Source organism: Lonchura striata, chromosome 3, assembly GCF_046129695.1.
Source record: "Lonchura striata isolate bLonStr1 chromosome 3, bLonStr1.mat, whole genome shotgun sequence".
Lineage (NCBI taxonomy): Eukaryota > Metazoa > Chordata > Aves > Passeriformes > Estrildidae > Lonchura > Lonchura striata.
Window position 1 is genome coordinate 46,120,130 of NC_134605.1, and position 13,084 is coordinate 46,133,213.

Consider the following 13,084-nt stretch of genomic DNA (forward strand, 5'->3'; position numbering starts at 1 on the left):
CTCTGTATTTTTCTGAGTTGTGGTAACAATGTAGGATCCCCTGCTTGTGGCTTGTCTTTATCCTGATCCATCCTTCCCTAGTTGCTGACGTGAAGCTTTTCTTACTTGGCAGTGTTGAACTGGCTCCCCAGGATATGAATTATAGTCCCCTTCTTCTGAGATTTTTTAAAAAGTAATATAAAATGTCAAGTAGAAAAAATGAAATCAACCTGATAGTATTTATTACAGTTTGAATTATAATTTAACATGTTGGTGTGTTTAGAGAAATGAACTAGATTTTCTCCCTTTATTCAAGGATACCTGATAGGAGGGGATGTTCTGAGGTTATTGCATGGTCACATGGATGAATGTTTGACAGTCCCTTCAGGTGAACACGGAGAAGAACAAAGAAGGTAGGTTTCCAGTTTGTACCAGAATAATAGTGATGAATGTTGCTGAATTAAGTGTCAGTCATAGGATGGATGTTTGAAAGATGTGGTGATATTTATTACTCATAAGAATGAAAATTATTGAGATAAACTTTGTATTTTCTTTTCCATATTGTTCAAGTCTGATTTCACTTACCAGATGTAAAAGGAATAGTGTTTTTTTGTATAATTTTTGTAATGTTTTGGGATTTAAAAACACTGTGAATTAAATATATTGGATTTTTCATTGCTGTTTTTTTCTGTAATTACAAAAAATTCCTCAGGACAGGGTATGGAAAATACTGCCTAGTCCTTCAAGGCAACTAATCTGGGATTAAACTCAGGTCTACCTGTCATGGCAGTCTAGAATTTAATTTATGGTTATTTTCTTGACTCAAGGAATCCTGGAATTGAAGTAGTGATGACATCCTGGTCTGTGTATCTCTCTGTTAACTAAAAAATTGAAATAGTGAGAAGACTGGCACAGTGAGTGGCATGTCTCAGTGGAGGGATTGCATCAGTCCTCTTTGTTTGCTCTAATAACATATGCCCCAAGATTCTTTTCGGTAGGGCAGTGTTGTATAATTTATTTCTACCTTCAGGCTAAATGTTGCTAAATGCTACTAAATGGTATTTTAGAATAGTTTTCTTAATGCAGCATATTGGGTAGCTTCACTTCCATGACAAAGGAAGTGCTATTCATTAACTCACTCATCAAAATGAGTTTTCTTGGTTTGCAAATAGAAATATGTTTATAATTTTATTTATTCTCATTTTTAAAGACAAGGACAAAACTCTGGAAGATTTCATAGAAAAAATTCTCCTATGAATTTTTAAATGTTTATGAGAAATACCTCAGTGTTTTCTTATACAGCTGGTGACCAACACTTCATGGATATTTCTTATTTCAGACAAGGGAATAGTTTTTGAATACAGAAGATAGTTTGTAATGCTGATACTTAAAATGTGATCTGTCCAGGTTTTAATTTTAGTTACCATGTGAGAGTCATTACCCCCTGATCACTGCTATTATTATCCTCAGCCTGAAACTGAGGAAAACTTAAGGTGATAAATAGGATTCTATAGTGTTTGCTCTTACTTCAGTCTAAATCCTGCAAAATTCCTTCTAAAAATGTAGTTGCAGTGTAGCTTCAGATTTATGGGTTGATCAAACACTTCAGTAATGAACTTCAGTGCTTAAGAACACACTAAAAGTTTGTCTCTTTTCAACAAGTCTAACATTATATATAAAACACAATAAGGGAGAGTGAAGCTGCAAATGAAGAAAAAATTGATTTGCTCTGCTTGTGCATTCACATGATGCATCTTTCTGTCCTATAGCATGGGAAGAATATGGTTAATTTCTTAATCTGCAGACCAGTGCCTATAACCAAATGAGAAAATTTTATTTCTTTCTTTGGTGTCTGCAGTGTTCTGTATTTCTTTATGCCTTTCCCATATCTGTCTAAAACCCTAAAAGAAGCAGAGCAAGTAGGCAACAAATAGGACATATGTCTTTGCCTTTATTTTTCCTCATAGCAATACTGAGAAACATTGCTTATATGTGCTTCTTAAAATCAGACTTGATCTTGTGAAATGTACTGTTTTTCACGAACTTTCTTTGATAAACAAGCAAAATAAAAATAAGTTTGTGTTCCGTAGTCTCATTTCTGCATTTTTTTCTATTTTCCTGAAAAATTTAAAAGTATTTTTTACTAATAAATCTAGAATATAATCTATGATTACTTTTAATTATATGGGGTTAGTTATAATCACTCTGTGGCCTTTCTCCTCTTGAATTATCAGTAAGTTTGGTTATTGCTTAAAACATCTATACTTCTATATCTGATTAGGACTGTTGCCTATTCAAAATAATTAGTGTCTCCTTTAAGTTTTCAGTATGTATGCATAAATCATTTTGATGGTTGTGATTCAACATCTGGCAGAATTATGTGTAAATATATGGGTAATTTTGGCAGGCAAAAATTTTAAGACAAATTTTTTTGTCTTTCGTTTCAGTTCTGTAACTTTTATTCATGAGGCATGCAAAGCTATGATATATTTGAAGTAAAATAATTTCATATTATCCTGTCATTGCCTCTTGAAGTAGTCTAGTGATAGGTTATCGTGATTTTTTTGGTTTGTTTTGTTCCAGCACACACCTGGAGAGCAGGTCTGCTCTGCAGAATGACAGCATAAAGGAGCACTGAGAAGTACCATCCCTGTTATGACTCACTAATTCCTCTATCTCATTTTAATTTTTCTGCAAAGGCTTCCTCTTTATGCCTTTTCAAATAAATAAAAGATCAGACAATCCTAAAATAACAGTTTTATTCTATAATGTCACCTGGTATCTATTTCAGGGAATAAATAAATAGTTTAGACATGAAATATCCTCCCAGGCAGTATCCAAAAATAACCGTAGTTTTACTCTATTCTTAGAACATTGATACAATTGCATAAGTTTTAAGTATAAAAATGTTTAAAAGAGTAGCAGGAGTTCAAAATAAAGCACATGTTTTCAAGATGTTTATACTTTTGTACATATGAGAGTTGATAATCTCATTTAGCACAGTGGAGACCTATGAAGCAGTGACAGTGAAGATGTCTCCATGATTACAGTACCTAAAAAAGCTTCCTCTGAGACAGCATCATCCAAATGTATGCTGGAAGAGCCTACTTCAGTGGCAGAAGGAATCATACAAAAAGCTAATAAAATTATTTTCTGCATCTCAGTCTTTTATTGAGTCTGTGCTGTGTTTCCTTGCTTAATTGTTGTGCTTGCGTGTCCCTACATGGGGGCCTAAGATTATGGTACCCTTGAAGGTAGGGTGGACTCATATTGTAGAAGAGGGACTTTGCTGTCGAGCCAGAAACTTAACTTGTCCTTAGGAAGCAGGTTCAAGTAGATGTTCTATGAAGTTTTTGGATTATGTTTGCTTTGTAATCAAAAAACATTCTAATTGGAAGCAGTATAAATGGAGAATTTTATGGTAATATGATGGTTTAGTTGATATTAGAGTAGAGGAATACAGTGGTATTTTTTTTAAAATGCCACAGGCAGGGTGTAAGACACCCTGGTAGTCTTCACTCACTGACCCAGCCAAAGAGCAAAAAAAGGTACAGGCAAAAGGTCAAGTACCTGCATTTTCCCTGAATTAAATATAATTTACTGCATATTCTACGTAGGCATGTTGCTGTTTTAAGGCAGCTGGTTTAAGCCTTATGCATAGAATCCTTAAACTGTGTTTCTTTTATTCAAAGTGCCTCAGTTATCTCTAGCTCAGTCTCAAGCTAGACCTAAATTTGCAGAGTAGCTCCTTAAGTTAAATTTCAGAAGCATTGTCCAGGTAGATTAAAAAATAGATACAGTAATAGACAGAGAAGAGAAGGCCCAATATCATCAGTTTGGTGTTCTTATAGTGCTTACTTTGATTTCCATCTATCTTCAAAGCCAGGGAAACTTTTGCAGCAGCACAGTAGCTGTGAGTTCATATTTATCTTGACTTTTTTTCCTTCAGCATGTGTCTGTATGGTTTATGATGTAGATCCCATCATAGGAGCTGATATAAGCAGTTTGTCAGTAGGAATGAGGCAAACCCACCACAGTTTCCTTGATTTACATATGTTTTTTTAATTTAAATAAAAGATTGCATAGTCTTCTTTTTCCACATTTTCCCTCCATTTTCATAGAGGAGAAATTTGTTAATAATTTTTAATACTATTTTTTTTGGTTGGAGGTTATCCAGCAGATTATTTAAATCACTTTTTGTATAACAGATACCTTGAAATGGTCTTTACTTTCCTTTGATGTCTTTGCCTTTTGAAATTGAGACTTTTTTTTGTCTTTTTTAAAATCTGTTATTTGGTAATTATGATATTGAGTCAATTTTGAATTTATAATATCAAAGGAATGGATAAATTTATTTTAATTATGATAAGAGTTGGTATTTAGAGCATGTATATATTAAAGTGCTTGTGTGAAGTTGCTTTCCATTGGTCCACTCTCTGAAAAAAAAAATTAAAAATTTTCATAATAAGTTTATCCCAATTGAATCAGTCAGCAGTTCCCTCCCCCTCCTTTATTTTTGTAGTTCAATTAAGTGGAATTGTTTTACATTGTTGACACTGTTGTATTATGTTTGTTATTTTTAGTTTCCTGTAGAAATGTAAGCTGGTTATTAATACAGGCATTACTGTTGGGTTTTGGATTGCTTTCTCATGTTGGGAAGATATGTGTTGTAGTTCGGATGGGGGTTTTTTTTGTTTTGTTTTGTTTTTTTTTTTCCTTGTTTCTTTTGATGATTGGTTGGTTGGTTTTCTGTGATTTTTAAAAATTTTATAGAAGTTCCCAAAAAAGCTAATGGCAGATAGAAGTATGTAATCAAAATTATGTGGTGGGTTTTTATTTTTCAATTGGGTTGTGGGGCTTGCTCTTGATTATATCACAATCTTTGTTGTGATTATATCACAACAAAAAGTTTGTGATATAATCAAGATATTCTTTTAGAACTTAGATACTTCATGGAAATAGGATTCTGATAGTCATAGTTCCCAGTCTACAAAGGAACTATGAGTGTTCCCACTGCAATTAATTTACATTTTGATTTGCAGTATGTGTTTCAAAGTGATGACTGCAGTGCAATTTAGACACTTCAGAAATATTTCATTATGGAAAGCAATTACCTGTGACAGAGAGAAAAGCGCTCCTGGCTTTTCAAAGTATCATTTGGGCTGGAGCAGACTTCAGTTTCTCAAACTATCCATTCAGAATAGGCCTTCATGAGGGAATGGCTATATGTAGCCTAATTTCAGAAGCAGTTTTACCATTCCTGCCTTTGAGGCTTTCTTTGTGTGAAACTTATTATGTTAAGGCTTTTGTAAATTACACTGAACACTTAGTGTTAGTCTCAGGGATGGACAGGCTTTTAAAGTGATGGTCAAAATCAGTATGACTTAGCTAATCCCTTTTTTATTTTCCATGCCATTCTCTGACACCTTTTCTTACAGCATTACACTCTAATGAGGTCTGTTGTACCTCAGAAAATTTGGGATCCAGCATGTGTGGAGCATGATTTATGACTCAAATGTGAAATCAAAGTTTTCAATCAGCATAAGTCAATAACCTTTCCCCTGCACCCCAAACAACCCTTGAGCCTTGAATAATGATGGCTTTACTTTTAAAAATTATTTTGAATACCTACATAGCGCTTTTTATTTCAAACTAAAACCGGGCTTGTCTGTCATTGAGAGGAGAGGAAAAATTTCTTTCACTTCAACTTTGACATCTTATTTGGATTTATTTGTTTGTGTGGGATCCAGGTACACTATTGTTCTTTATATTGCCCTAGTTCATTCCAAGTAACTGAGATTTGTTCCATTATTTCTTTAGTGTGGAATTTAGGACTTGCAGTTTTTTCCATCAAGATTTATTCAGCAGTATCGTAACACTGTCATTTAATGTAATTTCTTTTAACCTCATTTAATTCCCATTTGTAGTCAGTGAGTTTCAGTGAAATGGTTGCCCTCTCTCTGCTGAACAATACTTTAATAAGAATATAAATTCAATAATGGCTTCCCAGGGGGGTTGACACGTGGTAGTCTATTTTAAACCTGTGTAATTAATTCATTATTGAAATGAAAGATGATAGATTCAGATATGGAGCTTTCTTTTTGATGCTTACTGTCTCTTTGCCCCTGCATCCCCTCTTGGCAAGCTGGAGTTGAGCGCTGGGAGTGAGCGGGGGAAAGCAGGACCCGGTCCCGCAGGGCCGTGGCGCTGTCCGTGGTGCTGCACAAGCAAACCCGGACACAGGGACAAAAATGCTGTGCCAGTCCCAGCTCTGGTTCGGGTTAAGGTACATGGACAACAAAAAGTCAGCCAAAGGATGATGTCTTAAATTTAACTTACAGTCATAGGTCAGACCAAAAAATGGCTTAATTACACCAACTAATTAACTAGATGAATGCTAATAATAAAGACTAACTGAAAAATCTCGAAGGTTCTGAATTGCTTATAGATATTTTGTTATGGTAGTTAATATCCTGAATGTATACATGCAGAATATTTGGATAAAATGCATTGGAAAAATAGAAAAAAATGTCACTAATTCATATGCAAGTGCTAGGATTCAAAATACATTTTTGTGAGTGAAGTTCGTATTGAAATAAGCCAGGATGTAATCAGAATGTTTCAACTTTGAAAAAAACCAACAATCCCCACCCAAGCTGCCCAAACAAATGACACACACCCTCCCACTCCCAATCCAAATCCACCAACCAGGGTGAAATCTGATCTGTTATTCTCAAAATGTTACCACATAAATCCAGTCTTGGTCTGTTAGCTGCAGAAGAAGAATTTGAACAAATACCTGATGCACAAAGAGAATATCTGAACAGAGAAATAGCTGAATTCACGGTTGTTTAACAATTACATTTTACTGTAATAATAAAGGTAAATTTCAATAAAAAATAAGATTGCCTTGAATTTCACTTCCTCCAGTGAGAGGGAAATGAGAGACTTGCTAATACTTACCAGCTGCTCCTAGAATCACAAACCATTGCAGCAAATGGCTGAGATAATACTTGGAGAAAATAGTGGATATAAGGTCAAGGGGTGAATATTGTACATATTTATATCCATCTGTAATTTCTTGCTATATGGAACACGTGCCATCGTTTCTATTTATACCTGGGTCATGAATGTTCAGTGTTTTTGATTATGTAATTGAGATGTATTTATTTTGTGTTTGGACTAATTTTTTCTCTTGTATGATTCATCTACGTTCTTACACAATGTCTGTGAGTGTTTATTTCCATAATAATTTACAATATATTCCAAAATAAATTTTAGCACATCTATAGTTTCATGTATGCTTAACAATACTGAGCAACATATTTTATTTCTTTTGGTTTTAACCATTTCTTTCAATGCTGGGTTTTCCTCTGTGTTAAACATTCAGTCCTTCTGTATTATACCCACAGGAGGACTTTGAAAGGTAAAGCCTAGAAAGTAGCATGTACTTGATTCCAAAACTGTAGTTGTCAAAAATTGCTTTTAGCAAAGAATGGGGAGTTCATACAATTTAGTTATTAATATTCCCTTAAATTATGTTGCTGGCTATTTTTGTGGTGCCTTATCATGACTGAAGTTCACAATATTTACTCAAAACATTAGCTCTTCCAGGACCTATAAAACTAGGCCATTGTTTGGTAGTCTTCCCTGATATGCTTGATCTGATAGTGACATCAATCCTTTCCTTAAGTGACTCTTTTATGTATTTGGCCAAAGGAAAGGCTTAGGCTTTTAAATTGTGTCCATGTCATAGAGCAGAAATATAGGTACAGGCAGGACACAATACAAAGAATGGCTCCCTAAATGTAGAATGGGAATGCTAACTTTCCTTAGTGTTTAATTTGAAGCAAAACAGGGTTATCTGCTCAGGGCTTTTGGTGACCATGGATCTTAAACGTGTTATACATCCAGTATAGATCACTTATCTGTATGTAGAATAATGGAGGGGGGAAAAGAAATCTATCTTTTTTAGGCTTAATTGATGTTTTTCTAGTGATACTTTGATTTCTGGTTATATCCAGGAATTAGAGAGTCATTACATAGAAAAGTTTGTAAATAGGAAGCTGTTAACATCTGAGATGTGTGAAGACTGTGTCAGTGTGGTTGTTGTTATATCTTAGGTGTTATGGTATTAAAATAAAGTGCTAAATAAGTACATCTTCAAAATTCAGTATAATAAGTTGCAGTTATTTTAATAGTATAAGCTCTGAGAAAACACTACTTGCCTGGGAGATACATGCAGTGCTCACAAATCTTAATCATTATTTGATACTTGTTTTTTGTTAGAATCTAGAAATATTGTAATTATCAGGTTATTGGTACTGTTTTTCCCCTGGATTCTTCATCTTTAAAACACTAAGAAAAATATCTAAGCAAATGCTGTACAAACCTTGTTAGTATGAATGTTACAATTATGGATGCTAAAGACAATTAAAACAAAATTTAAATAACCATGTCTGAAGATTTAATTGACAAGACTGGGTTTTGAATCCAATAACCTTTGAATCTGACAAATGCAATAATTGTTTTGACTTAATCTTAAAATGAGCAATGTGGTTAAATGAACAAACACATATGATGATGAATTCTGCTGAACATTTAGTCTGTGCCATTGCTTGGTTTTCAGAACTGTCCATTATGAAGGTGGTGCCGTGTCCATTCATGCTCGTTCCCTTTGGCGACTAGAGACTCTAAGAGTTGCGTAAGTAAAACCTATCTTGGAAAAAGGATGACATTTGGCAGGACACTTTTTGTATAGTGAGAGCAATCCTATAAAATCAAAATGATATACATCCAGACAAGTAAAATGAAAATAATCCTTTAAAAAACGCCTTACATGACTTTCATTGAATATTTAAAAATTCCTATAGAGAGAGTGTGTGTTTTGATTATTTTTTAAAGTTGTTATATCTGTCAGTGAATTCACAGTTTATATTTTTAGCACATAAAGGACAAAACCAGAACTGGTTTCCATAATACAAATCACTTGTGACACTCCCCCCCATCCCCCTCATCCCCAGCTTGTTTAAGCCATTTGGAAGACTTCAAAATTAAAAAAAAAAAAAAAATTAAAAGAAAAAAATCAATCATGCATTATTGGAAATGTTGGAGTAATGGTAAGGAATTGTGCCTTTTTTGTTAAGGTAATTGCAGTGTAAAACTGCATTTAAATCATATTATGATACATGCTTATGATAAAGTTTCTAGTGAGGAATAAATGATTGCTCTTTAGAGATTAAATCAGAGAAGCTTATGAAAAGGTTACATTCCAATGATGCTGTTTCCTCTGTGTGCATTTTATTAATAGGATGACATTAAATGTCAGTGATAGGGCATTGAGTCTTTTCCTTTTGACTAAAATGGACCCTGAGACACTGATGACAACAATGAAACTCTGGAAGGATCTCTGGCTTTTTGTTTTTCCCATGGCATTTACTTCCCTAATAAGCAGTACTGGAATAACATGGAGATTCAAGTAATGACAGGTTTCTGTTATGACCATCATACATATCACTTTGGAAGGAATTCTGTACAAACTTTTGAAGGGTAAACATTTCAACATACATGACTGAAAGAAATTGTAAGAACTGTCAAAACAATTATTACAAAGGGAGTAGTTATCTTTCTTTTCAGGAAACAGGATTTTCTTAAAAGGAAAAAAAGAACCAAATCAAATCCCAAGAATAACACTCTCTCCTACACTTCTCCCACCAGTCCATTTCCTGTATGATACTCTAATTGCTATATATGTTAAGTGCTGAATTACAGTCCGTTAATATTCAGCCAAATGCTTCGTGTATCCATGCTTGAAGTTCTCAATCTATTGCAGTCCTCCCCAGAATGACTGCAGATATAATGCTATATGAATTTTACATGTTTTTAAAAGAACAATTTTTTTTCTCAATTCTGTTCATTAATAGAGAACTCTTGTAAAAATTGCCTGGTGGTCTGCATGGACAGATGCCCTTGGGATGCCCTGCCATGGGACACCAAATATTATTGCTCAACATTGCTTTCTTTCCCAAAAGGTGGCAGAGTTCATGCTTGCACACTGCAAAAAATATTTTTAGTAGTCAGAAATGTCTTCACAAGATGCTTCCAGCTCAAAAGGCTTCTTTTTGCAAGTGCACATGAATTGCTATTTTTCCTATCCTGCAGGCATGAACTGGAAGCATGGCTCAGTTATGCTATCTTTTTTTCTTATGGTCAGTAGCTTTTTGGGGCCAAAAGAAAATTGAATCAGACAAAAGAAGAGGCAGCTTGCCAGCATGACCTGTAATATAAAAGGTGCAGAACCAATGTAATTTACCAGACCCACCAACACAATACCTGAGATTCATGACATGACATTTTACCAACTAGAGAAACAGAAGTTATGCTTGAACACTGGACTCATATGCCCTTTTGTGGAGTATATGGACTTTGCTGTGCAGAAGACAGAAGAAAATAAATGTGTTTCTAAGATATAAAGCTTCCCTATTTCCTTCTACCCCAAAGCTCCCTCAATTTAAGCATAAGAGATTATAGATTTCAAAAAAAAAAAATATTTGAGGCTAAAACATTTTTATTCTTCTGTTCTCTTTAAAGCAAATAACTAAAAAGGCTTAGAGGTTTAATCACTGAAGTGTAATAAATCCTGTTACAAAAAAGAAGCATTTTAAAAAATGCACTTTGAAAATGTTTGCCAAATTGGTTTTGCATACTTTGCATCCAGTATGGCCAACATTAAAGAAGACATATTTAAACAACTGGATGTTGGTGTTAAATAGGTAAGTGCTTTAACCTGATACATCTGTCAGTGAAAATGAAAATGACTTGAACCTGTGTAAGTTCTAACTTAAGGGGAATTTCAGACTTCCATGTGGATACATAAAAAAACATATACATAGGTATACAGAATAAATACATGATTTCCTCTCCAAAATGCAGCATTCACATACTTCTGAAGTGCAAACTTTTGCAGATATATAACTGAAGAAAATTCTGTGAAGACTAGAAAAAGTTATAAAAGTTTTCCAGTCTGAAAAGCCTTTGTGTAGTACGTACTCCTTAGTAACCCCTACACAAGCTCAGGAATTAAACAGGGAGAGAGAGCAGCAGGGTTGAATTTTTAGTTTATGGCAAGAAGTTGGAAAGCTGTGACCTGTACTTTAAGGTGAATAATTTTTGGGGAGCTTAGATAAATTTTACCTTTCTTACTTCCATAGAATATGAAGAACCTGGGCCATTTATTTGCTTAATATTTTTTCATATTTATTTTAGGAAGTTTTATATATATTTTTTAGGCATTTTGTTTTTTGCAAAAACATTTGAAGTGTGCTTAAAATCTACTGACTGCTAAAAGATTTCTGGGAGAGTGAAGAATGGCAGCTGCTGGTAGATGAAATGTTGGAGAGGGAACTGGCAGATCTAAACTCTGTGTACAGCATGAGTCTCCTTTTCTGTAGGCGGTCTGTACCTTCTCTCAAGAGGAACTCAATCTGGACAAAGGCAGCCTGTGCAAAGGAAGACCTTAAGATTATTCATTGGAATGTTTTATTTGGGATAACCAGGAAGTAGCCACTTTCTTGCTGATAATCCAACACATGAATTTTATAATTTGTAGCAACTAGTTGGCAATATATTTTACTTTAAGATATTATTGCCAATAGTTAAAAAAAATTAATAGATATTTTTTATGGACTCTCTTAGGTGGAGTGGCAGCCACATTAGATGGGGACAGCCATTCAGACTAAGACATATAACAACAGGAAAATATTTAAGTCTCCTGGATGACAAGAGTCTTCTTCTTACAGACAAAGAGAAGGCAGATGTAAAATCTACAGCATTCTGTTTTCGGTCTTCCAAGGTATGGAACCAGTGCAGCATTAATATTACTAGTAATACTTCCAATCTCTTTAGAAAGAAAGATTTAGATACTTTGTTTGTTGTTGCAATAATTATTAGAGTTATAAAAACTGATTTAAAAAATTCAAAAATGCAGTATAATCAATAACTAGAAAGATTATTTTACCATACATTCTCTATGTATTGCTACTTGTCTGTTTGTGGGTTTCTTTCTGTCTGTTTGTGGGTTTCTTTTTTTTTTTTTCCATGTTAATACGTAGGTTTTTGTTGTTGTTGTTTCATTGGTTGGGTTGAGGTTTATTTATATTGCTTTCCTACTTTTGAGCAGTATACTAATTTCTAATTTGTTTTTGTGATTAATTTCTCTGCTGCTTCACTGCTTATATCTGCTGTCTGACATAGGAAAATTTTATATTGTGAGTTACTGAAATTAAATGGGACATTCAGGATTTCTCTCAGCAGATACTTTACTGTAGTCTAATATGAAGTTACCAGAGTCTGACTTTTTATTTTGACAGCTGCAATAAGCATTTTGAGTTTAAACCAGTACTTTTGTAGTGGGTAAATAATACTCTGATAAATTTTTAAGTGTCCTTTATTTCTCATACTTTTAATCTTTTTCTGTCTGAAAATTTTCCAACAATAATTCTGTTCTTGTAAAAAAACTGTCTTCTAAAATACAAAGTAACAACAAACAGAATTAGTCAATAACTTCTCTGTACCATTTAATTTATATACATATATTTTTTTATTTTTTTTTAAATATTTGCCTGCTTGGGAAGATAAGAAACAATACCCCAAAGCAGGAGGTATATAGCCTTTTGCAATTTGGTAACAGAGACTAGTTCTGGTGATGGTTTTGAGACCCAGACAATATATCTTTTTTGAAACTAATTAGAAAATGATAGAAATGCTTAAGATGTTTAGGAGAATGCAGTGCAACCATATTGGGAATTTCTTGTTGCAGCTACTATAGATTTCAACACTTGAAAGCAAGAGGGGTAGAAAAATTCACTCACTGATTTTCAAGATGGATTATCAGCAGGGATTGCTTCAAAAAGTGTGGAACAATATACTGTGCTCTACTGTTACATGGATTATTTAGTCAAAATAATTTAGTCAAAAAAAAGGCAAGAATTTTTAGCAATAACGAATGTCACCTGTTGATATGAATAAGGTGGTTTGTCTCTATTTTCTATGTAGCACATGCACTTGTGCTTTGGAGATTAGGTGATGTTGTATTTGAAGTTCCTTC

General features: G+C 33.9%; 1 protein-coding gene across 6 annotated transcripts in view; it reads left to right on the forward strand.

Moving 5' to 3' along the window:
- RYR2 (ryanodine receptor 2) overlaps window positions 1–13,084 on the forward strand; it is a 381,271-nt gene that overhangs the window by 167,980 nt on the left and 200,207 nt on the right. For all 6 annotated transcript variants that reach the window (XM_021527067.3, XM_021527070.3, XM_021527068.3 and 3 more), the window contains 3 exons: window positions 296–392; window positions 8,609–8,683; window positions 11,674–11,830. In XM_021527067.3, coding sequence (XP_021382742.2) covers window positions 296–392; window positions 8,609–8,683; window positions 11,674–11,830 — 329 coding nt within the window. The remainder of the gene's footprint in view (window positions 1–295; window positions 393–8,608; window positions 8,684–11,673; window positions 11,831–13,084) is intronic.